This window comes from Podarcis cretensis (genome assembly GCF_951804945.1).
Source record: "Podarcis cretensis genome assembly, chromosome: 9".
Taxonomy (NCBI): Eukaryota; Metazoa; Chordata; class Lepidosauria; order Squamata; family Lacertidae; genus Podarcis; species Podarcis cretensis.
In genome coordinates this window covers 6,274,610-6,302,069 of record NC_137178.1, presented here as the reverse complement: position 1 = coordinate 6,302,069, position 27,460 = coordinate 6,274,610, and the positions used below count along the sequence as shown (strand labels likewise).

Sequence of the window (27,460 nt, the reverse complement as noted above, 5' to 3'; positions counted from 1 at the left end):
AGCTAAAGAAGGAGCAAAAAGGGTTTTCGTGTGTGTGTGTGTGTGTGTGTGTGTTTCTTTGTGGTTGATTAGCTGCTCTCCCTGTGCAAAGGTCAGAGGGGGCAGGGTTTCTGTTGAGGCAGGTGATTAGCTGTGGGAGGAGCTTATCAGAGCTTGCAGGGCATCTTTTAGGTTTACGGGAGCTAGTCTCAAACGTTTGTTGGGGGAGACCTAGGTTTTTTTGGGGGGGAGTTATTTGTCCTGTCTTCACGCTTTTTATGATGGAGGACCGCTGTAGCCACCCCCAACGACACGTTCTCAAGATGGAGGGTGAGGGAACAGCTGCAGTCGCCTGCGGTTCCTGCACAATGTTTGCCATCTTGCCAAAGGTTGCAGGCAGCTTTACCTGCAGCAATTGCATGTTGATTTCCCTCTTAAAAGACAAAGTCCAGCAACTGGAGGAACGTGTAGCTACGCTCCAAAGAATTAGAGAGCTGGAGCTCTTCTTGGAAGCAACAGAGCACACCGTCTCCACCAAGGAGGAGACAGGGGACTCCCCTGAGAAGGAGGCTAGTTCACCAACACAGGAGCCAGATATATGGAGAAACGTGACTCAAAGAAGTAGGAGGCCCAGGGTTCGCTCTGATTGTTTAGAAATACACAGTCGCTTTGAGGTCCTCTCCCCTAGCATGGAAGACGAATAGCAGACTCCATTTGAGGATCTCTCCCTCATTACAGTCGATCAGGTATATGAAGACGAGCAGCAAAGTCAGTCCTCAGGGAATGTGCAGGCGACCTTAGAATGGACAGCTCATGGAAGAACCCCGACCAAACCTAAGAGGAGGCGTGTAGTGGTGATAGGGGATTCCCTACTGAGGGGAACAGAAGCAGTGATCTGTGGGCCTGACAAGATGTCTTGGGAAGTGTGCTGTCTCCCCGGGGCTAAGATCCAAGATGTAACTGAACGACTGCAAGGAATCATAAAACCCACTGACAAATACCCCTTCCTCTTGGTTCATGTGGGAACCAATGACACTGCAAGCAATAGCCTCCAGAAGATCAAAAGAGACTATGAGGCTCTGGGCAGGAAATTGAAGTAATTAAATGCACAAATTGTCGTCTCATCTGTCCTCCCAGTTGAACGACGTGGCCCAGGGAGAGAGGGAAAAATAGTGGAAGTGAACAGCTGGCTTCGCAAATGGTGTAAACAGGAACGGTTTGGATTCTTAGATCACGGACTGCAGTTTCTTGAAGATGGACTTCTGGCAAGCAATGGGCTGCACCTCACAATGGTTGGGAGGAATGTTTTTGCCAAAAATCTCAGAAACCTCATCAGGAGGGCTTTAAACTGACTAATGTGGGGGAGGGAGACAGTGCTCCTGAAGGTAGGAGTCTATCAATTGATGAAGATGATCATCCAAATGTCATAGACCAAATGGAGCAAACAGCACACAGACCTAGTAGTGGGAGGAAAAAATCCTTAAATAAGAGACACGGGGGAATGATTAATGGACTTCAATGTCTGTACACTAATGCGCAAAGCATGGGAAATAAACAAGATGAGCTTGAGCTCTTGGTACAGCAAACTAAATATGACATAATAGGCATCACTGAAACCTGGTGGGATAAGTCCCATGACTGGAATGTAATAATGGAGGGATACAATCTATTTCAGAGAAACAGACCAGACAAGAAAGGAGGAGGAGTGGCGTTATATGTCAGGGATGTGTATACCTGTGAAGAGATCCAAGATTTAGAACCTCAAAGCCAAAGTGAGAGCATTTGGGTCAAAAATAAGGGAGAGAAGAATAACAGGGACCTCATTGTGGGAGTTTACTATAGATCCCCAAGCCAAACGGAGGACATAGATGATGTCTTCCTGGAACAGATGGCCAAGCATGCAAAAGGAAGGGAGATAGTAGTAATGGGGGACTTCAATTACCCGGATATTTGCTGGATGTCAAACTCAGCCAAGAGCATAAGGTCAAACAGATTCCTCACTGGCCTTGCAGACAACTTCATTGTCCAGAAAGTGGGAGAAGCAACAAGAGGAACAGCCATTTTAGATCTGGTCCTAACCAATGTTGATGACCTGGTTAGTGGGGTAGAAGTGGAAGGATCATTAGGCGCGAGTGATCATGCTCTTCTGAAGTTTACTATACAGCGGAAAGGAGCAGCCAAGCATACTAGGACTCAATTTCTTGACTTTAAGAAAGCCGACTTCATAAAACTTAGGGAAGTGCTGGGTGAGATCCCATGGACAGTAATACTAAAAGGAAAGGGAGTTCATGATGGCTGGGAGTTTGTTAAGAGGGAGATAGTAAAAGCACAAATTCAGGCAATACCAATGAGACGGAAACATGGAAGGTGCCTAAAGAAGCCAGGGTGGCTATCTAAAGAACTTTTAACTGAGTTAAGATTAAAAAGGGATGTGTACAAAAAATGGAAAAGGGGGGAAACCACCAAAGAGGAATTCAAACAAATAGCCAGCACGTGTAGACACAAAGTCAGAAAAGCTAAAGCACAGAATGAACTCAGGCTTAAAAGCAACAAAAAAGGCTTTTATGGGTATGTTCGTAGCAAAAGGAAGAACAAAGAAACAGTGGGGTCACTCAGAGGAGAAGATGGTGAAATGCAAACAGGGGACACAGAAAGGGCTGAACTCCTCAATGCCTTCTTTGCCTCAGTCTTCTCCGATAAAGAAAACAATGACCGACCTGAAGAATTTGGAGCAAATGATTCAGCAGAGGAAACACAGCCCAGAATAACTAAGGAGATAGTACAAGAATACTTGGCTAGTTTAGATGTATTCAAGTCTCCAGGGCCAGATGAACTGCATCCAAGAGTATTAAAAGAACTGGCAGATGTGATCTCAGAACCACTGGCAGTCATCTTTGAGAATTCCTGGAGAACAGGCGAAGTCCCGTCAGACTGGAGAAGGGCAAATGTTGTCCCTATTTTCAAAAAGGGGAAAAGAGAGGACCCAAATAATTACCGCCCAGTCAGTCTGACATCAATACCAGGGAAGATTCTGGAGCAGATCATTAAGCAAACAGTCTGTGAGCACCTAGAAAGGAATGCTGTGATCACCAATAGTCAGCATGGATTTCTGAAAAATAAGTCATGTCAGACTAACCTGATCTCGTTTTTTGCCAGAATTACAAGCCTGGTAGATGAAGGGAATGCAGTGGATGTAGCCTACCTTGATTTCAGCAAGGCATTTGACAAGGTGCCCCATTATATTCTTGTAAAGAAGCTGGTAAAATGCAGACTTGACTATGCTACCACTCAGTGGATTTGTAACTGGCTGACTGACCGAACCCAAAGGGTGCTCATCAATGGTTCCTCTTCACCCTGGAGAAGAGTGACTAGTGGGGTGCCACAGGGTTCTGTCTTGGGCCCGGTCTTATTCAACATCTTTATCAACGACTTGGATGATGGACTCAAGGGCATCCTGATCAAATGTGCAGATGACACCAAACTGGGAGGGGTGGCTAACACCCCAGAGGACAGGATCACACTTCAAAATGACCTTGACAGATTAGAGAACTGGGCCAAAACAAACAAGATGAATTTTAACAGGGAGAAATGTAAAGTATTGCACTTGGGCAAAAAAAATGAGAGGCACAAATACAAGATGGGTGACACCTGGCTTGAGAGCAGTACATGTGAAAAGGATCTAGGAGTCTTGGTTGACCACAAACTTGACATGAGCCAACAGTGTGACGCGGCAGCTAAAAAAGCCAATGCAATTCTGGGCTGCATCAATAGGAGTATAGCATCTAGATCAAGGGAAGTAATAGTGCCACTGTATTCTGCTCTGGTCAGACCTCACCTGGAGTACTGTGTCCAGTTCTGGGCACCACAGTTCAAGAAGGACACTGACAAACTGGAACGTGTCCAGAGGAGGGCAACCAAAATGGTCAAAGGCCTGGAAACGATGCCTTATGAGGAACGGCTAAGGGAGCTGGGCATGTTTAGCCTGGAGAAGAGGAGGTTAAGGGGTGAGATGATAGCCATGTTCAAATATATAAAAGGATGTCACATAGAGGAGGGAGAAAGGTTGTTTTCTGCTGCTCCAGAGAAGCGGACACGGAGCAATGGCTCCAAACTACAAGAAAGAAGATTCCACCTAAACATTAGGAAGAACTTCCTGACAGTAAGAGCTGTTCGACAGTGGAATTTGCTGCCAAGGAGTGTGGTGGAGTCTCCTTCTTTGGAGGTCTTTAAGCAGAGGCTTGACAACCATATGTCAGGAGTGCTCTGATGGTGTTTCCTGCTTGGCAGGGGGTTGGACTCGATGGCCCTTGTGGTCTCTTCCAACTCTATGATTCTATGATTCTATGATCTGGACACTAGACTTCTGTGGATGCAGCCTAGAATAGCAGTAGCTTTTTTTGCTGCTGCATCACCCTGTTGACTCATCTTCAGCTTGTGGTCCACCAAGACCCCTAGCTTCCTTTCACACAAACTACTGGCAAGCCAGGCATCCCCTATCTTACATTTGTGCATCTGATTATTCCTGCCTTACATTTGAAATTCATTTGGTTAGTTTGAGCCCTGTTCCCCAATCTGTTCAGGATATTTTGAATCTTGATTGACCAGTTTATAATTAAACGTTGTAGCCCAATGTATTGGTTTAGGGTCATGTATAATAATAATAATAATAATAATAATAATAATAATAATAATAATTTATTATTTATACCCCGCCCATCTGGCTGAGTTTCCCCAGTCACTCTGGGCGGCTCCCAATCAGTGTTAAAAACAATACAGCATTACATATTAAAAACTTCCCTGAACAGGGCTGCCTTAAGATGTCTTCTGAATGTCAGGTAATTCTTTATCTCTTTGACATCTGATGGGAGGGCGTTCCACAGGTCGGGCGCCACTACCGAGAAGGCCCTCTGCCTGGTTCCCTGTAGCCTCACTTCTCGCAATGAGGGAACCGCCAGAAGGCCCTCGGCGCTGGATCTCAGTGTCCGGGCTGAACGATGGGGGTGGAGATGCTCCTTCAGGTATACAGGACCGAGGCCGTTTAGGGCTTTAAAGGTCAGCACCAACACTTTGAATCGTGCTCGGAAACGTACTGGGAGCCAGTGCAGATCTCTCAGAACCGGTGTTATGTGGTCCCGGCGGCCACTCCCAGTCACCAGTCTAGCTGCCGCATTCTGGATTAATTGCAGTTTCCGGGTCACCTTCAAAGGTAGCCCCACGTAGAGCGCGTTGCAGTAGTCCAAGCGTGAGATAACCAGAGCATGCACCACTCTGGCAAGACAGTCCGCGGGAAGGTAGGGTCTTAGCCTGCGTACCAGGTGGAGCTGGTAGACAGCTGCCCTGGACACAGAGTTAACCTGCGCCTCCATGGACAGCTGTGAGTCCAAAATGACTCCCAGGCTGCGCACCTGGTCCTTCAGGGGCACAGTTACCCCATTCAGGACCAGGGAATCCTCCACACCTGCTCGCCTCCTGTCCCCCAAAAACAGTACTTCTGTCTTGTCAGGATTCAACCTCAATCTGTTAGCCGCCATCCAACCTCCAACCGCCTCCAGGCACTCACACAGGACCTTCACCGCCTTCACTGGTTCTGATTTAAAGGAGAGGTAGAGCTGGGTGTCATCTGCATACTGATGAACACCCAGTCCAAACCCCCTGATGATCTCTCCCAGCGGCTTCATATAGATGTTAAAAAGCATGGGGGAGAGGACGGAACCCTGAGGTACCCCACAAGTGAGGGCCCAAGGGTCTGAACACTCATCCCCCACCACCACTTTCTGAACACGGCCCAGGAGGAAGGAGCGGAACCACTGTATAACAGTGCCCCCAGCTCCCAGCCCCTCTAGACGGTCCAGAAGGATGTTATGGTCGATGGTGTCAAAGGCCGCTGAGAGATCCAGCAGAACTAGGAAACAGCTCTCACCTTTGTCCCTAGCCCGCCGGAGATCATCAACCAGCGCGACCAAGGCAGTTTCAGTCCCATGGTGAGGCCTGAATCCCGATTGGAAGGGATCCAAATGGTCCGTTTCCTCCAGGCGTGCTTGGAGTTGTTCAGCAACCACCCGCTCAATCACCTTGCCCAAGAATGGAAGATTTGAGACTGGGCGATAGTTGGCCAAATTGGCCGGGTCTAAAGATGTTTTTTTAAGAAGCGGTTTAATGACCGCCTCTTTCAGCGGGTCTGGGAAGGCTCCCTCACAGAGGGAAGCATTCACCACCCCGCAAAGCCCATCGCCCAGCCCTTCCCGGCTCGCTTTTATCAGCCAGGATGGGCAAGGATCAAGAAGACAGGTGGTCGGTTTCACTCGTCCAAGCAGCCTGTCCACATCCTCGGAGGTAACAGATTGGAATTGATCCCATATAACAGGACCAGACAGAACTCTAGCACTCTCCCGCCCTGGCCCTGCTCCCACTGTGGAGTCTACTTCCTTCTGAATCTGAGCGATTTTATCTGCAAAAAACTTTGCAAAAGCATTGCAGGAGATCTTGGGGTCCCTACCAGGCCCCGGTGGTACAGGTGGTTCCGATAAACTGCGAACCACCTGAAAAAGTCTCCTGCTGCTGTTTTCTGCAGATGCAATGGAGGCGGCGAAGAAGGCCCTCTTCGCCGTCGCCATTGCCACTTGGTAGGCTCGACGTTGAGCTCTAACCCGTGTCCGGTCTGATTCAGAATGAGTTTTCCGCCACCGGCGCTCTAGCCGTCTCAACGATTGTTTCATCACCCTCAGCTCCGGGGAGAACCACGGGGCTGTCCGGGCTCCATGCAATCGGAGAGGGCGCTTCGGAGCCAGACAGTCAATAGCCCTGGTTAACTCCGCATTCCAGCGTGCCACCAGGGAATCAGCTGAAAGGCCATCAACTTGGGATAAAGCATCCCCTACCACTCTCTGGAAGCCAATTGGATCCATTAAGTGGCGGGGGCGGACCATCCGAATCGGTCCCACCTCCCTGCGGAGGGGAAGGGTTGCGGAGAAGTCCAGTTGCACCAGGAAGTGATCTGACCATGGCACTTCTTTTGTTTCGCTTTTAGTTAATGTCAGATCACCAACATCCGTAGAGGTAAACACCAAGTCTAAGGCATGTCCGTGGCTATGAGTTGGGCCAGACTTATTCAGGGACAGCCCCATGGAGGCCATGCTTTCCACGAAGTCCCGAGCTGCCCCTTGTAAGGTCGTGTCGGCATGGATGTTAAAATCCCCCAGGACAACCAAGCTAGGTGTCTCCAGGAGTATATCCGCCACGACCTGAAGCAGCTCGGGCAGGGAATCCTTGGTGCAGCGGGGAGGTCGGTACACCAGTAGGAATCCTGTACTGCCCCTATTGCCCAACTTCCAGAACATGCACTCAGAAAACTGGGTCTTCCCAATAGGACGCCTGGTGCAGACTAATGACTTCCTAAAAATCGCTGCAACCCCCCCTCCCCGCCCACATGACCTGGGTTGCTGTGCGTAAGAGAAACCTGGTGGGCAAGCAGCGGCAAGGACAGGCCCATCTGCCTCATCCAACCAGGTCTCTGTCACACATGCCAGGTCAAATCCTCCATCCACAATCAGGTCGTGGATGGCAGTGGTTTTATTCATCATTGACCTGGCATTGCACAGCAACACTTTCAGGTCATGTGGGTTTCCCTTGCTGATTACTGTATCCTTCCGGTCAGGACCAGACCTGGAGGCAGGGATAGTCCTCAAACAACGACTAAACCTGCCTCCTCGGTAATGACATGGTCTGGTCTTAGCATAACTCCTCCTCCTGCCCGTGATCACTGAGATCGGGTGTCCCAATACATCTCCCCCTGTGGAACCTGCCCCACCCAATCTATTGGCTGAGGCTGCATGTGCTGCATGTGTGTATTCAGAGAAGCTTCGAATTGTAGAGTTGGAGGGGACCATGAGGGTCATCTAGTCAACCCCCCGGAATGCAGGACCCCGATGTGGGTCTCGAACCCACAACCCAGAGATTAAGAGTCTCATGCTCTACCAACTGAGTTGTCCCAGGCCCACAGCCACAGTCCTGATGCGTTCACATATAGAGGCTGCTATTTACCCCCTCCATCCTGTTGAAAACTGTAAAGAGATATTCACCTAACGAATTTGGACAGACTCTGATGGAGCTGCTAAGAGGAATATTTAAAGTAAGAATCTAGAGGCTCCTGGAATGAGATTATGTGCCGTTGAAAAGAGTCTGAAGTCTCCGTGGCCTTTTATGTCTGAGGAATAAATGAATTTACAAACATTTTGTTTACCTGGAAGTGTGCAAAATTAATTTAACCCTGTTTATTTGACAGATCACTTTCTCTTTGAGCAAACAGCTCCCAGCCTGCATTTTGACTGCTTAATGGCTCTCAGTGTTTCATATTGCTGGGATTGTGCAAAAGAATATAAACTTCTGTTCATTTTGAGGGTTTCCTCTGAAGAGTAATAGCCTTCAACTGGGATGTGGTGAGTGGCAAGGAGTTGTTTCTGAAGCTTGTTTGGGCTTCCTCCAGGCCACAGTAGCTGTGATAGGACACCTAAGTAAATAATAATAATAATAATAATAATAATAATAATAATAATGTTATTATTTATAACCTGCCCACATGTCTGCCTTGTTGGCATGCAAAGCCACGGTGAAGAATCAGAGCCAGCAGAAGACATTTTGCTGCCTGAGGCAGAACAGCAAACAGTGTGAACCTCCCAAGTCAAAGGGCATTGTTATTTTAACACCTGAGGCAAAAAGAAATCCAGAAATGTCTCTCCCTGGCTGTAAAAATACAGTAAGAATTCCATGCAGTAACATCAAATGAAGAGTCTTGCAGCACCAATAGGCTAATGAATTTATTATGGCATCTGAAAGAAACACTCAGCTATACAGCTGTGAATATAACGTTTTGAGTGCATTATACGAATGGGACACTAGATGGAGATGGTGAGCTAATGGCAAATTCAATATATTTTTCCAAACTTTTTTTTTAAAAAAAGCATTTTCACAGGGTGTTTTTTTAAAAAAATAAAAAATATGTTTTTAGATTCCACCATAATTTGGGAAGGCCAAACAAGTTTTAAAAAATGAAATGCAGAAAATGATAAACAGCGATGATAATAATAATAATAATAATAATAATAATAATAATAATAATAATAATATTTTATTGTCACTACACCACCTGTGTGCAGTGAAATTAAATGAGCCCCCCATACACTCAGTCTTGTTTGCGCTCTGTGTGCTTGTCAGAAGACAATTGCACCACTGGTTTTTTTCCACTCAGCAGCTCAACACCCCATGGATAAAAACTGTGGTTAAAAATAATGTGGTTAACAGCTGTTGATACAGATGTCCTGGGCCCGTTGTTGTTCAGCATCTTTATAAATTATTTGGATGAAGGTATTGAGGGGATGCTCATCAAATTTGAAGATGACATCAAATTGGGAGGGGTTGCTAATGCCGCAGAAGACAGAATCAGATTTCAAAATGACCTTAGCAGATTGGAGAGCTGGGCGCAAGTTAACAAAATAAATTTCAACAAGGACAAATGTTAAGGTTCTGTACTTCGGCAGGAAGAACCAGATGCACAAATATAGGGTGGGGGACACCTGGATTACTAGTTGTACATGTGAAAAGGATCTAGGGGTTTTGGTGGACCACAAACTGAAGATGAGTCAACAGGGTGATGCAGCAGTAAAAAAAAGCTAATAATAATAATAATAATAATAATAATAATAATAATAATAATTTATTATTTATACCCCACCCATCTGGCTGGGCCTCCCCAGCCACTCTGGACAGCTTCCATAGAAACCAAAAATACAGTAAGATATCACACGTTAAAAACTTCCTTGAACAGGGCTGCCTTAAGATGTCTTCTGAATGTCAGGTAGTTGTTTATCGCTTTGACATCTGATGGGAGGGCGTTCCACAGGGCGGGCGCCACTACCGAGAAGGCCCTCTGCCTGGTTCCCTGTAGCTTTGCTTCTCGCAATGAGGGAACCGCCAGAAGGCCCTCGGCGCTGGACCTCAGCGTCCGGGCAGAAGAATGGGGGTGGAGACGCTCCTTCAGGTATACTGGACCGAGGCTGTTTAGGGCTTTAAAGGTCAGCACCAACACTTTGAATTGTGCTCGGAAACATACTGGGAGCCAATGTAGGTCTTTCAAGACCGGTGTTATGTGGTCTCGGCGGCCGCCCCCAGTCACCAGTCTAGCTGCCGCATTCTGGATTAGTTGTAGTTTCCGAGTCACCTTCAAAGGTAGCCCCATGTAGAGTGCATTGCAGTAGTCCAAGCGGGAGATAACCAGAGCATGCACCACTCTGGCGAGACAGTCCGCAGGCAGATAGGGTCTCAGCCTACGTACCAGATGGAGCTGGTAAACAGCTGCCCTGGACACAGATTTGACCTGTGCCTCCATGGACAGCTGTGAGTCCAGAATGACTCCCAGGCTGCGCACCTGGACACAGGCTGCATCTAGGCTGCATCCACAGAAGTCTAGTGTCCTAATCAAGGGAAGTAATAGTACCACTCTATTCTGCCTTGGTCAGACCACACCTGGAATACTGTGTCCAATTTTGGGCACCACAATTGAAGAAGGATGTTGACAAGCTGGAATGTGTGCAGAGGAGGGTGACTGAGATGGTCAAGGGACTGGAAACCAAGCCTTATGAGGAACAGTTGAAGGAGTTGAGTCTGTTTAGCCTGGGAAAGAGAAGACTGAGAGGAGATACGATGTTGTTGTTTAGTCGTTTAGTTGTGTCCGACTCTTCGTGACCCCCTGGACCAGAGCACGCCAGGCACTCCTGTCTTCCACTGACTCCTGCAGTTTGGTCAGACTCATGCTGGTAGCTTCGAGAACACTGTCCAACCATCTTCAAATATCTTAAGGGCTGTCACATGGAGAAGGGAGGAGAAAAACTTTCTGACAGTAAGAGCTGTTCAACAGTGGAACAGACTCCCGAGAGAGGTGGTGGACGGCCATCTGTCATGCATGCTTTAGTTGAGATTCCTGCCCTGCAGGGGGTTGGACTAGATGACCCCGGGGTACCTTCCAAGATTCTATGATTATCACAGGCACCCTGACGTTGGTAGCCAATTTTTATTGAGCTCTAGTGATACCAAAAGGAAGGAGAATATTTCTCTATCCACTTTCTCCTGGCCACTCATCATTTGATGCCCTTATATCATACTCATCTTCTCTCTGAACGAAAAGCCCCAAATGCTACCCCCTCGCTCCATCTCCTTGATCACATTGCTTGCCATTTCCAGAACCTTTTCCAACTCTGCAAAAACTTTCCTAAGCGAAGCGACCAGAACTGGATCACAGCCTTCCACTTCCCCATGGGAGCTGCTGCCATCAGTCTTCACCCTCCCCTTGAAACTGTTTTTCATGTCTGATAACTAACCCACAAGCCTGCATAGGAACCAACTCCTAGCGACCGAGGGATCTTCAGCCCCCCAAATAAAATATTTGAGGGGGCTGGGGCCCTCAAAAGTTGATGGGCGTTGCCATTCAAATGGTGTGCATCATGGGATTGATTATGCAGGGCAGGGCTCACCTGAGCCACCCCCCAATTTGTATTCCAGTTGGCACCCCTGCAAGCTGGGAAGTGAAAAGTCAAGGATTAATCTGAGCATACAGAGGGGAGTGGGACGTGGGTGGTGCTGTGGGTTAAACCACACAGTCTATGGCTTGCCGATCAGAAGGTCTGCGGTTCGAATCCCCGCGACGGAGTGAGCTCCCGTTGCTGGGTCCCTGCTCCTCCCAACCTAGCAGTTTGAAAGCACATCAAAAGTGCAAGTAGATAAATAGGTACCACTCTGGCGGGAAGGTAAACAGCGTTTCCGTGTGCTGCTCTGGTTCGCCAGAAGCGGCTTAGTCATGCTGGCCACATGACCCGGAAGCTGTATGCTGGCTCCCTCGGCCAATAAAGCGAGATGAGCACCGCAACCCCAGAGTCGGCCACGACTGGACCTAATGGTCCACCCCCCATTCTTTACCTTTACCTTTACCTTGGGGAGCAGTAGAGCACACGACTCTGAATCTTAGGATCATGGATTCACGTCCCACACTGGGCAAAAGATTCCTGCATTGGAGGGGGTTGGACTAGATGACCCTGTGGTCCCTTTCCAACTCTACAATTCTATGAGTCTATCAACAGCTATTCCATACATTTTCCAACCCTTTAGTGGGCTTTTAAGATCAGGCTCTGCAGCCGCCTGGGTCAAGCAAAGCCTGCAAAAGTTCCGACCAGCAGGTATCTGAGGCTAGCGGTCCCATCTAACAATTATTTTTGGAATGCGTTGAACCTTTTCACTCCAGAGTTCCCCAGTTTTCCTGCCAAATGAAAGGGTCAGAAGACAGATTGCTGAAAGAGTATTAGCTGAGCACAGTCCTGGTGGGCGGGAGGCTTAGATGCATGTTGTAGAGTCTGATGCAGCAAACGTCAGCAAACAGCCTTGGCCAATGGGGCAACCAGTTGCTTGCGCTGAAGTACACAAAGAATAATATAAATACCCAGAGCAAATTGCTGGAGCATCCGAGGAATTTCAGGACAGAGGGAGAGGAGCAAAAGCAATCAAGTCACTGTGAGTAGACTTTTCATTAAGCTTCTCTTACAATTCGTGTCTTGCAGGTAACTTGAACGACGTCCTTACTTGCAAGCCGAACGTCACATCTGGCTAGTTTTGTTGGAGGGGATTTGTTCTAAAGATGTTAATTGCAAATGTGTTTTATGTATCTCCCAGGGCAGACGATATTTGTGCTGTTTCTACCTTTGGGTGTTTGCCATCTTTTGCCAAGTTGCGATAGCGCTGTGCTGCAGATACCCCCAGGTAGTTCCTTGCTTATCTCTGTGAATTACTTCTAGCTATAGCTGCAAAGTGCTCTGCACAGATTCATCACCAGGGAGGGTGCTTGGAAAAGGGGATCTTTTTCAGCAGATAAGGTTGCTGCTGATGTGAGCACTGAATGCCTGAGTAACACACTCTTTGCAAAAAGAACACTTTCCACTGCAGTTAAAAAATACTGCTGTTGGATGAGCATCAGTAGATGCAATTTTTTTTTGTAAAAGGCAGTGGATGACTCTGTTTTGTCTAGTAATAACTGATTCCCCATGGAAGAAGTAGCAGTTTTTTTCCAGCAGCCTTAGGAGGAATGTCTGCAGTTATCCAGATGTAAGTATGACCAGTTTCAGGGATTGGAATGGAGGAGGTAAATGTACCCGTCCCAGTTATATGTGGGCTGGGATGAAGAGCACAGCAAGCATGTCTCCAGGGACCTCCTTTTTAACTCCCATATAAGCAAATAGGTGCTAGCTGGTCAGTCCAATGGGGAAAAATACAATTCAGTACTTGGAGACACCATTAGGGTGGGCAGCAGCAAACCTTGTTCCCTGACACTGGTGGACCCCAGTAACCTCTCTTCCAAAGCGTTCCAAGTCTTGCTCAAGCCCAACTTAAAGCAATCCCATTAAAACCACACGGGAATTAAAACAGGAGACAGGACGAGAGATCAAGGGAACGGCTACGAAAATAGGCGTGTCTTCAAAAAGCTGGTGGAATGGCCAATGCAGGAAGCGCATGCTGCAATACTATTGCTTCCAGTGAAAAAGCCCATCTCCGCATTAAGACGAGACCATGGCAAGCCCACCCAGGTTCCATTTCTTGATCTTAATGCTGTTAATGGCCAAGGGAGGGGAAGTTGGTATTTCCGGTGACCTGGTCCAGAGTAGTTTGGGGCTTTGCTTTTAAGCAACAAGATCTCAAAACTGGCTCGGTGGGCAGTAAAGAAAGTGTGCAAGTCCTTCAACATCGGCACGATATGTATGTGTTAAGGGGCGCCACATCCGTGGCTTTCATAGTCTGCCCATGTGAAACTCGGTTATTCAAGGCAGTCCTGTAGGAATGGCCCAATACAGTGGTACCTCGGTTTAAGAACTTAATTTGTTCTGGAGGTCCGTTCTTAACCTGAAACTGTTCTTAACCTGAAGCACCACTTTAGCTAATGGGGCCTCCTGCTGCTGCCTCCATGCGATTTCTGTTCTCATCCTGGGGCAAAGTTCTTAACCCGAGGTACTATTTCTGGGTTAGCAGAGTCTGTAACATGAAGCATCTGTAAACCGAGGTACCACTGTACTAGAAAACAACACCTTACAATTCCTGCCTTTGCAGAGCTTCCCAATGCTCTTTTTTCTTCCCTTCCTTCCTCCCTCTGCAGATTTTATTGAGGCAGTGAGGCTCCAGGCATCACTATGGCATACCAAAGGTCCCTCCTGCTTTCTCTGTGCATAATACTCACCATCAGCATGCATCTATCAAGCGCTCAGCACTGGTCCCATGGTTGGTACCCCGGAGGGAAGAGAGAAATCGATTTGCCACAAAGTCCAGAGGTACGCCAATGCTGTCCTTACCCTGCCATCGTCTGCCTAAGTCAGTTGAGCTGCCTAAACCCACTCTCTCTCTCTCTCTCTCTCTCTCTCTCTCGCTCTGAATTCAGGTCTCTGAAGATATCAAATTATGTGACGGGGAAGACTGCACTTATCTGAAGATCCCGAGGGACAAAATTGTGAAGACTCTGCTGGTAAGCAAGGGAGTGGCATTGTAGATTCAGAGCCTCTTTGGAAGAGAGCAGAGTGAGATTAATCTTTGCAGGGCTTTGCAAATTCCTCTTGAGATTGGCTCATTTAAGGCAGCTGGTGACAAATAAAAGTAGTTGGGTCTTAAAGCTTCAGAGGCATATCACTTAATGCCAACTGTTGGGGGGAAGCACTGGGGAAAAGCTGAGCTTCTAGGAAGACCACAAACTGAGGAGGAGGGCTCTACCCCAGTGCTGATCTTTGTCCCACGGTACCTGGTCTTCAGAAAAATCTCTAAATGTGGTGTTGTGTTTCCAGTGATAAAGAGTAATGTGACAGCGATGATGATTTCTTAACTGCTCTTTAGGTAAGGCAAACAATATATATATATATATATATATATATATATATATATATATATATATATATATATATACATTCCAATGCTAAAATCAGTTAAAACAATTAGCAATCAGAAGAATGGGGTGAGTCCTTACAAAATTATCTCAGGTGTCAAATAAAAAGGATTAAAAGGTGTAACTTCAGCATATGATGAAAGCTGTATCATGAAGGTGCCAAGGGAGGGAATTCTGCAGTTTGGAGACTGGGCCTCTCCTGGGCCACCACAATCCCAAAGTAACCTGAATGGTTGAACTAAACAGGGTGGATGTGGAGGGTTGGGATATTGGTTTGGGTTTTCTTGTTCTTGTTTTTAGCATGTATTTTGTGCTTTTATGTTTTATCTTTATGTTGAGAACTGCCCTGTGATCTGCAGATGAACGGCAGTATACAAATATTATTAATAATAATAATAATAATAATAATAATAATAATACCACCAAGAGGGCCTTCCTGTGCAGACCTTAATACCTGAGGGTCTGTAGGAAAGGAGTACAGTATGCATTAATAGCTGTTAACTGACCTCCCCTACTCCAGCCTAATTTTGTTGACCTATCAGGTGGCAACTTGCCATGCATGCGTCTCCACAGATCAGACACTGATCAGGGAATATTTCCTCATGCTACATCCTTTTCATGCACAACCCTTTTCAACAGAATCAGTTCATGTAGGACTCATTTAACTAGTATTTGCATGTACCTGTTCCCTGCCAAGATGTTTTCAGACCAAAGTAGATCCTTGATCATTCTGGAACATTCAATTCCTTATTGCTGATATGCTGTTGCATTCATTTTAACAGGCCGACATGCTAGCAAGACAACTTCAGAAGAAAAAATGATGCCCCTTTGCATGTTTTTTGGGGGAAACGTTTTGCACCTGAACAGATGACCCACCCCTCCTCTTCAGCTTAATGTGTTCTGTTTGTGGGAGTGATGTGCCCAGCCCATTGTTAAATTCTCAAGAACACTGTAGCAGTCTTTACTCAAATTCCCAGCATGTGAACGTACTACTCTAGTGACTGAAAAAAGCATTTGTGTTTACTGTTGTCCAGTCAGAATGAAGATTTGCAGGGAGTTCTCTTTATGCACTTGTAAAACTCAATTATGTTGAATAAAATACTTTATTTTGCTACACACACATCTGTGTTTGCACTCTGCATGTGTGTCCAAAGACACATCACCATTTACAGGTTTCAAGCTGCACTTCGTAGGCCACTTAGAATCATAGAATCATAGAGTTGGAAGAGACCACAAGGGCCATTGAGTCCATCCCCCTGCCAAGCAGGAAACACCATCAGAGCACTCCTGACATATGGTTGTCAAGCCTCTGCTTAAAGACCTCCAAAGAAGGAGACTCCACCACACTCCTTGGCAGCAAATTTAATCTAAAGTTGCAGGGAAATTCGAAGCATGGTCCATGACACATGGTTAAATGGTCGAATCTCTCTCAGAAGACCTAGTGATGGCCACCAGGTTGAAAGGCTTGAAAAGGGGGCAAGACAAATTCATGGAGGGTAAGGCTATTAATGGCTGCTAGCCAAGGTGACACGATGCCTCTCAATAGCAGTTGCTGGGAATCACAAGTGGGGAGCCTGCTGTTGCCCCCACGTCCAGCAAGGGGGCTTCCCATGGGCATCTGGTTAGCCACTGTGAGCATAGAATCAAAGAACTGGAGAGTTGGAAGGGACCGCGAGAATCATCTCGTCCAATTCTCTGCAATGCAGGAATCTTTTGTCCAATGTGGGGCACGAACCCAAGACCCTGAGATTAATCAGAGTCTCGTGCTCTACTGGACTAGATGGGCGTTTGGTCTTATTCTGTAAGCTCTTCTTGCATGCTTCTGATTGCAGGTAGTTTGGAAGCAAGAAGGGGATTTTCCAAAGAGTGTTTTGTACCGTCAGACCATGGATGGGGAACCTGCTGTTCCATCAGCCCCAGCCAGTACAGTGGTACCTCGGGTTAAGAACTTAATTTGTTCCGGAGGTCCATTCTTAACCTGAAACTGTTCTTAACCTGAAGCACCACTTCAGTTAATTCAGCTAATGGGGCCTCCCACTGCTGCTGCACCGCTGCTGTGCAATTTCTGTTCTCATCCTGAAGCAAAGTTCTTAACCCGAGGTACTATTTCCAGGTTAGTGGAGTCTGTAACCTGAAGTGTATGTAACCCGAGGTACCACTGTATAGCACAGAAGAAGATATGGAGGGCCACTTCTAACGGCTTCATATAGATATTAGATAGCATTGGGGATAAAACAGGGCCCACAGCATAACTCCGAGAGGGCTGAACATCACTTTCCTGGTGCTTCAGTTGGAACTGCAACAACTATGGAGTCAAAGTCTCTCAGAAGATGAGCGACATTATACCCAAAATGTGCAGCCAATTGGCCAAGGTCAGCCCTCAAGAGCTCCAGGGATCCTTCCCCTTCTGAACTATCCAAAAGATACCTCCCAATCAGGTACCAAGCTGTAATATGCTTTCTTTGCCACTCACATTGCCGCATGTGCACTAATTGGTGTTTGGTTAGCCTGAGAATTAGAATCCACCCTGTTCCACCCCCATTTCCATGCTTCCTCCCCAACGGTCACTCACCATTCTGTGCCCAATCCTCACTGAGAAGTTTTGTGGCCCCTCTTTGCCATAGACCTTTAAAATGCTCAGGACATAGCGAAGGAAACCTCTGAGAGAAACCCAATATTTTATTACGGAAAAACTGCAACAAAGTCTTCAAGAAGGGCACCAATGTTCTGGAAGTATAAAACCCCAAAGATATACATCTTTCAGGGTGAATGTCTCAAAGCAGTCTTATTGATGAAGTTGAGCAAGCCAGTTCTGGTCCCCTCAAACTCTGGCAGCTGGATGGAAGCGACACTCAACCACTCGGGCAGGGAATACCAGGACGCCCAGGCTCCTCTGGTATGAGTTGCTAAGGCAATAAGCTCCGCTTGGCTATCCTTCCTTCCTTATCAATGGCAAAATTATAGTTGCGGGGGTTGTCTAGGCACTCCTCAATCCGCTCATCTATATTTTCAGGGGTGATGAAGTTCTTGGCTTCTTCCTGCATCAGCAAAAGAGGAAAAGAAGGCATTTTACAAACACAGTATTTCTCCCCCTGAACAACACTCCAAACACACAGGGTTGTCCGTTTCAAGTCTTTTGTCATTGCATCAGCACCCAAAGGGTTGGAGAAAAGGCAGCAGTGGCCTTCAGTAAAACCCCCCAGTGCTGTATTTGGACTCCTACCACTTTTAACCCAGCCACACCCTCCTCTGGTAACCTAAAACAATAGCCAAAGGATCCCGGTTTCTCTTTGATTTTGTGTCCCCCAAACACCCTCCTCTGGTAACCTAAAACAATAGCCAAAGGATCCCGGTTTCTCTTTGATTTTGTGTCCCCCAAACATCATCAAAACTAGGTAGCATTTTGACATTTAACCAGACCGCAGTAGCAAAAAGATTGCTCCGAGGAAGAAGTGTCAAAGTGAAGGCAGCTGTTTGCAGCATGCTGGCTTCCCTACCTGCAACTGGAGCACCTCTTTCTCCTTCTCCTTGAGAATTTCTTCCATATAGGTAGCCCGATTCTGGGCTCCTTGCCGTCGGCGTTCTTGATCAGCTGCTTCTTCCTTCCGGAGGCGCTCCTCCCTGGGGTTAGGGACACAGAAGGAACTTAGCACTTGCTGCTCTCCACACAACAGAAACAGCCAAAGGCCAAGAAGAGTAATGAAATCAACAGCAGATTTAAAAATAGACACGCCATGCTCACCTCCGTTCCCGTAGACGTCTGTTCTCTGCGTCATTCCAGGCCATCAGCTCTTGATGCTCCTTGTTTGCAGCCTCCTCTCTCTGCTTCCAGACTTCCCCATACTTCTCTGCATAATGTTTCCGCAGCACCTCTTCTTTGAATTCGCCTCTGGTAGAGAGCATAGGAGGGAATGTTAAAAAAGCAGCTGCCCCTTTGTTACTGATACCTTCCCTGCAGAGGCAAGAGTCACAATGTGTCATATGCAGGGTTGTGATCCTCCAGATGTCACTGAACTACAACTCCTATCACAGGTCCCCCAACCCTGATGAATGCCTATCAATCATTCAGAACTTATGTTTGCGCAGTTGTGTTTTTTATCTTGAATGAATGAATTTATTAATACGGTCACAGACCAGCGTCAACACACACAATATCACAGATCATAAAAAATATCAAAAATACAAGAGACAATATGTGTTTTTTATATTGTATTTTTATGCTGTGAACTGCCTGAACTCTTAAGATGAAGGGTGGTACACACATTTAATATATAAATCATAGAATCCTCTACCATGCAGGAATCTCAACTAAATCAATGTGACAGGTGGTCATCCAAACTCTACTTAAAACCCTCCAAGAAGGGAGAGTCCACCACCTCCCGAGCAAGACTGTCAAACAGCTCTTACTATCAGAATGTTCTTCCTGATGTTTAAGTTTGAATCTCCTTTCTTGGAGCTTGAAGCCATTGGTTCAAGTCCTGGCCTCTATGTGACAGCCCTTCAGACATTTGAAGCAGTGTTCGAAACTGAGATATGAAAGCTAGGATCTAAATGGCACCTTAACCTTAGGTTATGGACGCAACATTGGAATGTCTAGGCACACTTTTTTAATAACAAGAATACAAAGCTGAAAATGAATGAACGGCAGCTAAAATATTATGTTCATTTATCACATGGTCTAGTCCTTCCCCTGCCCACCCCCCTAATATTCTTAAGAGAGTCTCTTCTCCAGTTTTCAAAGAGTATCTGGAAGTGGGGAGGCAGAAAAACATCCTCCTTTCCTTCCACTCTGCAATTTTAATCTGAAATCTTAGGCACAGTACTGAGCCCAGAGCTCAGAAACTGCTCAGGCTAATGAAATGCCCCTGCTGCAAAAAAAAACACCTAAAACAATGGGAGTTTCAAACACCGATTTGAAGATGGCTGTCACGCCACATCTTTGCACCTAGCCCAACGCCCTGCAATGCAGGAATCTCAACTAAAGCATCCATGACAGCCTTGAATAGCACTCACTTATTCTGCTGCTGCATCACCCTGTGGGCTCATGTTCAGCTTGTGCTCTATAATAACTGAATCAATTGGAATAAATAAAAAAAATAAAAAATTGTCCAGTAGCACCTTAGAGACCAACTAAGTTTGTTTTGGTTATAAGCTTTCGTTCGCATGCACACTTCTTCCATTTCATGTAGCTCAATGTGCTGCCTTCCATAATTCTAGATTCATGAAGAAGTGTTCATGCACACAAAAGCTTATATCCAGAACAAACTTTTGTTGTTGTTGTTTAGTTGTGTCCGACTCTTCGTGACCCCCTGGACCAGAGCACGCCAGGCACTCCTGTCTTCCACTGCCTCCCGCAGTTTGGTCAAACTCATGCTAGTAGCTTTGAGAACACTGTCCCACCATCTCACCCTCCATCGTCCCCTTCTCCTTGTGCCCTCCATCTTTCCCAACATCAGGGTCTTTTCCAGGGAGTCTTCTCTTCTCATGAGATGGCCAAAGTCTTGGAGCCTCAACTTCACAATATGTCCTTCCAGTGAGCACTCAAGGCTGATTTCCTTCAGAATGGAGAGGTTTGATCTTCTTGCAGTCCACGGGACTCTCAAGAGTCTCCTCCAGTACCAGAATTTAAAAGCATCCATTCTTCGGCGATCAGCCTTCTTTATGGTCCAGCTCTCACTTCCATACATCACTACTGGGAAAACCATGGCTTTTACTATACGGACCTTTGTTGGCAAGGTGGTGTCTCTGCTTTTTAAGATGCTGTCTAGGTTTGTCATTGCTTTTCTCCCAAGAACTTAGTTTGTCTCTAAGGTGCTACTGGACAATTTCTAAAATCTATTTCGACTGCGTCAGCCCAACACGGCTACCTACCTTTCTTTCTTTCTTTATACCCCTGCCCGTACGGGCCAGTCTTGACAGACTCTGGGGTTGTGCGCCCATCTCACTCAAGAGGCCAGGGGCCAGCGCTGTCCGGAGACACTTCCGGGTCACGTGGCCAGCGTGACATCGCTGCTCTGGCGAGCCAGAGCCGCACACGGAAACGCCGTTTACCTTCCCGCCGGTAAGCGGTCCCTATTTATCTATTTGCACCCGGAGGTGCTTTTGAACTGCTAGGTTGGCAGGCGCTGGGACCGAGCAGCGGGAGCGCACCCCGCCGCAGGGATTCGAACCGCCGACCTTTCGATCGGCAAGTCCTAGGCGCTGAGGCTTTAACCCACAGCGCCACCTGCGTCCCTCGGCTACCTACCTACCTGAATCTAAATAAATTGGCTCAGCAGAGAAAGGGAGAAGAACCAAAGCCCAGCCCCCCACGTCGCCTCCCCCCCCCTCGAGGTCCCCGTGGCCCCGCCTCCACGGGCCCGCCGGCTGCCCTGATTGGCCGGCCGAGCTGAGCGACAGGCTTCCCCGGCGCCTCACCTGAGGGCGGTCATGACCCGCCTATAGCGCTCGTAGCGGCCCAGCACCACCAGCAGCTCGGCCGGGTCGACGGGCGGCGGCACCTTGATTCTGCCGGCTTTGGATTTGGCCGGGGGGTCGTGGCGGGTCTTGCGGCCCCGCGAGGGCGCGGCCAGGAGCGGCGCCAGGCTCCGGCCCAGAAGGCCGCCCCGGCCGGAGAAGGGGACCAGCCCGCGAAGCATCCCGGCGCCGGCCGCGGCAGTCAGAGAGGAAGCAAAATCCTGAGGGGAAAGTCCGCACGCCGGAAGCTGGGCTGGGGCAGTATGGGAAATGTAGTTTCCTCGCGGTCTTTTTCCTCACGAGCTGCTCTCAGCACCGGAAGTGGGGCTGAGGCACGACGGGAAATGGAGTCTTCCTCAACTCGATTCCTTGTGGCCTACACACCGGAAGTAGACCCGGGCTACGGATGGTTTTCTCGCTTTCGCTACTCCCGTCTCCTGCTATTAGGCCCCGTATTTGCTGGGTCCGTGAGGCGGGTGAGACCCGAGCGCGGCCTACCTCAGAAATAAAGGCAGGCGGAAGGAAGGCAGGGTGAGCAGGACACCGGAAATAGACGGTGAGCATGACGGGAAACGTAGTCCTCCCTCTCGCTGTCAATCAAGGAAATAAGCGGGAAAGACGGCGCCTCATCTACTGGAGGGCGGGCAGGGCACCGGAAGTAGGGTGTGGGCGTGATGGGAAATGTAGTTCCTCTTCCCTGTCACTCAAGCTCAGCGTTTAGCCTGCCTTGCAGGGTTGTTGCGGGGTATCAAATGAGCGGGGCGAGGCATGTAGCCCCCCTTGAGCTCCTTGGAGGAGAAAAGGTGGGATGCAGCAAATAATAAAATAAAATGAGTGGTGGAAACCATGCCCCAGCTCCTGGTCCTCCTCATGGGTATTATTATTTACTAAAGTATTAGCATTATTCTCATCTGCCTGCCCTACCAAAGGAGCCCAGGGTGGCAGACAGCGAAGCAGTACAATTAAAAATAAGAATAACAAAATTAAACAGTAATATATCCCCACAGCTAATAATTCCAAGGATGCCGGGAACAGAATTTTCCAAAGTGCCTGCTTTAAAAATTTCTCCTGAATGTTAAGAATGATGGAAAGCCTTGCACAAGTGGGGAGCCACTACCAAGAAGGCCCCGTCAAAGGGTTATTGTTATTACCTCAGAGAGCCGCCACGCTTTCCTTTACAAAGTGTTTCTTCCATGCACTCCAACATTTCAGAGGGAAATGGGGACATTGTTGTGTACTTGTGTTCTTACACTGCCTGTTACCTCGCCTTCCTCCAAATATTACACATTGCTAAAAGCCCTTCTCTAGCTGCTGATCATTGCCTATTCTACCCTGCAGTATGTGGGCTCTTGAAAAAGGCCCTTTCTATTCCACCAAGCCTTGGGAGGCTGAGATTAGTTGGAATTGTGACTAGTTCTTGCTGCGGTTTGTAGCATTTTTTGAGAATTTGCAATAATACATTTTACTGTTTTAATGTGTGCTTTAAAATCTTTTTATGGTAGTCTTGGCAGACTTTTTTTTTTTTTTTGCCAACAGGCAAACAATGACTCAAGTAAATGAATGAATAAACAAATGTATCCCCCTTCCATGCCATATTGTTAACCAAATGAACAGTTACATAAGCAATAGACATGCTAATAGAATTTTATTGAAAAGCCAGGAGAACACAAATCATAGACTGCTGTTGCTGATATGCAACTTTTATTTTGCACAAGTTTGTTGGCCGTTGGCATACAGCATGCATACTTGAAGTGTCCCACTGGCGTTGCCTGCAAGTTCATAATCAACAAGTGGATTCACATGATCCTCGTTCCTTGTTGTCTTCTCATTCTTGGTCACAGGCAGAGTCTACCATGCAGCCCTCTGAAATGGCAAGGAAATTCGTCAAAAGAAATCAACGTGGGCCACGTCTTTTGTGGCCGTTTCTGATCTTCATAGGAACAGATCTGCCCAAGGCAGGTTGCATACTGAGCCAGCCCAACAACAGAGACAACCTGGGCAGCTGTCTGTAGTGCCAAAATTTGAGGAGCACCTGCCAACATCTTGAGAGGGGAGAAGTGTTGCCTGCCTGATTGGAGGAGACGCACAGAGGCAGCTTAGCAAATTCCTTTCTGGTTATATATCTCTGGAATTCCAAGGGACATGGTCAAGCGAGGAGGAATCTTTTAAATGTAAGGGCTGCATTTTCTTGTAGTTAACTTTCAGGGGCAACAAGCAAAAGTGGGTGGGGCAATGCATGTAGATTTTACCTTTGGCTAGTTTTACAGTTGGCTAGTTTCTCACATACCCCACCCCCCTGCTCTATTCTCCATCCACACAAGCAAGAGGCATCATTGGGGAACATTCCTGCCGTGCAAAAACATTCAAGAAGGGAGCAAAGCAGGATTGGGGAGCAGGTGTGGGCTGGGGAGAGACTCAAGGGCCAGAGAGGCTTAGAGGGCTGCATTTGCACCCCACCTCTTGTTCCTGATGGTTCCCCACACCTCATCAAAAGACTTCTGGTCCCTTTCAGCTGCCCAAGCCTTAGTACTGAATTACTCCTGAATGGGGTCACTGTGCCCCTGAAGGACCAGGTGCGCAGCCTGGGAGTCATTTTGGACTCGCAGCTGTCCATGGAGGCGCAGGTTAATTCTGTGTCCAGGGTGGCTGTCTTCCAGCTCCATCTGGTACGCAGGCTGAGACCCTCCCTGCCTGCAGACTATCTCACCAGAGTGGTGCATGCTCTAGTTATCTCTCGCTTGGACTATTGCAATTCACTCTACGTGGGGCTACCTTTGAAGGTGACCCGGAAACTGCAACTAATCCAGAATGCGGCACCTAGACTGGTGACTGGGAGCGGCCGCTGGGACCACATAACACCGGTCCTGAGAGATCTTCATTGGGTTCCCTGCAGTTCTATGATTCTAAGAAAAGCCACTTTTCATTCAAAAATATCATTTCACTGCAATAAAGCTGCATGTATTCCACAGCAGGTAACAAATGAACTCATGCCTGTTTCACGGTAGCAATTTGTGAATGTTTAAAATGCATATAAATGGGGCATCAGAACCATTCCTGGGGTTCCCATCCCCATTATCCACATGTTGACTTGAACCTCTGCACAAGGACAGAGGTCCTACCGACATCTAAACTGGCTTTATGTAGCCGAGCTTGACAGCAGCTGTAGCAGCAGCAATTTTCTATGCTTACAGCAATTTCCAACTAGCAGAAACCAAATCACGCTCACTTGAAAAAGCAAAAAGGGTGATATGCGCACTGTGGAAAGCACAAGTGCCGGAAACCACATGGCGCTGCACAGATACGGACAGCATAGCAATGAATGTTATGGGTAAAAAGGGCAGGTTTCAGCCAAAAGAGAAGAATAAACTTTTCATGTATGCTACAACCGTGGTGAGGATATTTTTAGCCCCAAAATGGAAAAGCGACAAAATTCCAACAACAGAAGAATGGCAAGGAAAGCCGATGGAATATGCTGAAATGGTAAAAACTTACGGGAAGACTTGGAGAAAAAGACAATACTGTAGAGACTTTAAAAAAGAATGGGAACCGTTCATGTTGTATATACAGAAACAATGGAAAGAGATGGACTCACTGGCAGGGTTTGAGTGAACACTTACAATCAACTAAAATATAGAAAGAGGTTGTCAAATAAGATAAGAGTACAACAACAAGTAATATAGAGAACTCAGTATTAAGATAAAACAAAGTAAGGAGCAAGAGAAGTTGAGGGAAGTCATGGGGGGAAAGGGGGCTCTGTATTTTGTTTGTTATGTGATATATTGTCAGTATGATAAAAATGTAAACTCCAATAAAATTTATTTTAAAAAGGAAAGGAAAAGGGCAGGTTTCTGATGGAGAGATGTCCTTACCATTGTTGCAGCAGATGCCTGATGCAGCGCAGGTCCCTCCGCTGTTGCCGCACGGCTTCCTTCCAGACTCGCAAGGCGTTGGGAGGAAGTTTTCTTCCTGGCATCTCATGGTTTCCGCTGTGCCAAAGTAACAGCCCAGTTCTTCCCCGCAACAGATGTTGGGACCAAAGCAATGCCCTCTGTTTCTTGGCCCACAGGAGATGCACTGGTGTGGGGCACAAAACGGAGGAAATGTAGCTTTATCCAAGTCTGGTTTACATAATCCGATGTCTGGCGATGTTTACTGTTGAAGTGGTTTGGATGGCATGCAAACCATGCATTTAAAGCACACACACACAAACGCACGCACACACACACACACACACACACACACCAACAGACAGAATTCTTTCCCAGTCTGATATGGAGAGCCCAGGGATTGAACCTGCGGTCTTCTGCATGCAGAGATGCTCTTAACACTGAGCCAAAGCCCTCTCCCACCTTGCCTTCTCCTGCCTTAAACCCGCCATGACCTACCTTTCTGACTTCCATATCCAGGAGGGAGCGCTTCCCTCCAATGGGGCAATTCTGGATGTAGCAAGCCGAAGAGAGAGCCAGGAGCCAAAGCAAGCAGAAGGCTAGCATATTGTAAGACATTTTCGTCCTGGTTGCCACCAGCTGCTTCTCTTGAGGAGCAGGAACGGAGAAGGTCTTTCTGGTTTTTGCCCTTATGGCCGTAGGTGTATATATACTGGTGGACAGGCCTGTTGAGCGGTGCTATAGCCCTTGTTACTCATTTCTCTTAAAAAGCACAAGGCATTGCTCTTCACGCCAAGTGTCACGTCTAATAAGACAAGGTCGCAGATGTGAGGCCACTGAAATATGGGCAATTTTCTCTCCCGTTTCGTTCCAAACTGGGTAGAAGATGCATCAAAGGCCAAGAGTTCTCCCTAATTGAAGAAGTCTTTGATGTCACCCGAGGTTGGGGAGGAGAGTATGAATACTTTTTGTTGGGCTTTTGGGAGATCTGACATACTTTCCCCCTGGATTTTGGGGAGATCTGATCTGTGTGAGAGTCTGGCCTGGACCATAGCCCTCTCGGAAAAAACCTCCTGAGATTTTAGGAGGAAATCTGTTTGTGGAAAGCACAAACACCACCCATTATTATTAGATCTATTTATTTTATACAGTAATAGTAAAGGTAAAGGGACCCTGACCATTGGGTCCAGTCGCAGACGACTCTGGGATTGCGGCGCTCATCTCGTTTTACAGACCGCGGGAAGCAGCGTACAGCTTCCGGGTCATGTGGCCAGCATGACCAAGCCACTTCTGGCGAACCAGAGCAGCGCACGGAAATGCCATTTACCTTCCCGCCAGAGCGGTACCTATTTATCTACTTGCACTTTGACATGCTTTCGAACTGCTAGGTTGGCAGGAGCAGGGACTGGGCAATGGGAGCTCACCCCATCGTGGGGATTCAAACTGCCAACCTTCCGATTGCAAAGCCCAAGAGGCTCTGTGGTTTAACCCACAGCACCACCCGCGTCCCAGTACAGTAATAGTATTTACCCGTACATATCACCTGTTCATACAATATAAGATTTCGGTGTGCAGCAATATATACAGTAAAATATAAAACAGCATGAAAACAGTACAAAATGACCTTTTAAAAGGTAGAAATTCATTTTTTAAAATTTAAATGGTACCTAGGCCTGTCTCTTCCGGAAGAGTGTTCCACAGCTTGGGCCTGCCAGCACTAAAGAATCATAGAATCATAGAGTTGGAAGAGACCACAAGGGCCATTGAGTCCAACCCCCTGCCAAGCAGGAAACACCATCAGAGCACTCCTGACATATGGTTGTCAAGCCTCTGCTTAAAGACCTCCAAAGAAGGAGACTCCACCACACTCCTTGGCAGCAAATTCCACTGTCGAACAGCTCTTACTGTCAGGAAGTTCTTCCTAATGTTTAGCTGGAATCTTCTTTCTTGTAGTTTGGAACCATTGCTCCGTGTCCGCTTCTCTGGAGCAGCAGAAAACAACCTTTCTCCCTCCTCTATGTGACATCCTTTTATATATTTGAACATGGGTATCATATCACCCCTTAACCTCCTCTTCTCCAGGCTAAACATGCCCAGCTCCCTTAGCCGTCCCTCATAAGGCATCGTTTCCAGGCCTTTGACCATATTGGTTGCCCTCCTCTGGACACGTTCCAGTTTGTCT

The 27,460-nt window shown here is 47.3% G+C and overlaps 2 protein-coding genes across 2 annotated transcripts; both read right to left on the bottom strand.

Annotated features, from left to right (window-relative positions):
• Positions 1–17,598: 17,598 nt before the first annotated feature.
• Positions 17,599–21,887, bottom strand: MRPS26 (mitochondrial ribosomal protein S26). The gene is made up of 4 exons (XM_079991237.1): positions 21,353–21,887; positions 18,678–18,824; positions 18,433–18,556; positions 17,599–17,973 (listed from the first exon to the last, which is right to left on the bottom strand). The coding sequence occupies exons 1-4, from the start codon at positions 21,571–21,573 to the stop codon at positions 17,842–17,844; spliced, it is 624 nt and encodes a 207-aa protein (XP_079847363.1). The 5' UTR covers positions 21,574–21,887; the 3' UTR covers positions 17,599–17,841.
• A 1,132-nt stretch (positions 21,888–23,019) lies between these two features.
• LOC307223833 (neurophysin 1-like) lies at positions 23,020–25,973 on the bottom strand. Its single transcript, XM_079990136.1, has 3 exons — positions 25,777–25,973; positions 25,261–25,465; positions 23,020–23,254 (listed from the first exon to the last, which is right to left on the bottom strand). The coding sequence occupies exons 1-3, from the start codon at positions 25,894–25,896 to the stop codon at positions 23,217–23,219; spliced, it is 363 nt and encodes a 120-aa protein (XP_079846262.1). The 5' UTR covers positions 25,897–25,973; the 3' UTR covers positions 23,020–23,216.
• Positions 25,974–27,460: the final 1,487 nt, after the last annotated feature.

What these genes read in the sequence shown, in the direction of transcription:
- MRPS26 (XM_079991237.1), bottom strand. Translation starts at nt 21,573, where the DNA reads ATGCTTCGCGGGCTGGTCCCCTTCTCCGGCCGGGGCGGCCTTCTGGGC. An exon ending in CGGGTCATGACCGCCCTCAG is followed by an intron (nt 18,825 to 21,352) that starts GTGAGGCGCCGG and finishes GCTCTCTACCAG; the next exon opens with AGGCGAATTCAAAGAAGAGG. An exon ending in AAGAGGTGCTCCAGTTGCAG is followed by an intron (nt 17,974 to 18,432) that starts GTAGGGAAGCCA and finishes TTGCTGATGCAG; the next exon opens with GAAGAAGCCAAGAACTTCAT.
- LOC307223833 (XM_079990136.1), bottom strand. Translation starts at nt 25,896, where the DNA reads ATGTCTTACAATATGCTAGCCTTCTGCTTGCTTTGGCTCCTGGCTCTC. An exon ending in TGGATATGGAAGTCAGAAAG is followed by an intron (nt 25,466 to 25,776) that starts GTAGGTCATGGC and finishes GCCCCACACCAG; the next exon opens with TGCATCTCCTGTGGGCCAAG. An exon ending in AGGCATCTGCTGCAACAATG is followed by an intron (nt 23,255 to 25,260) that starts GTAAGGACATCT and finishes TTGCCATTTCAG; the next exon opens with AGGGCTGCATGGTAGACTCT.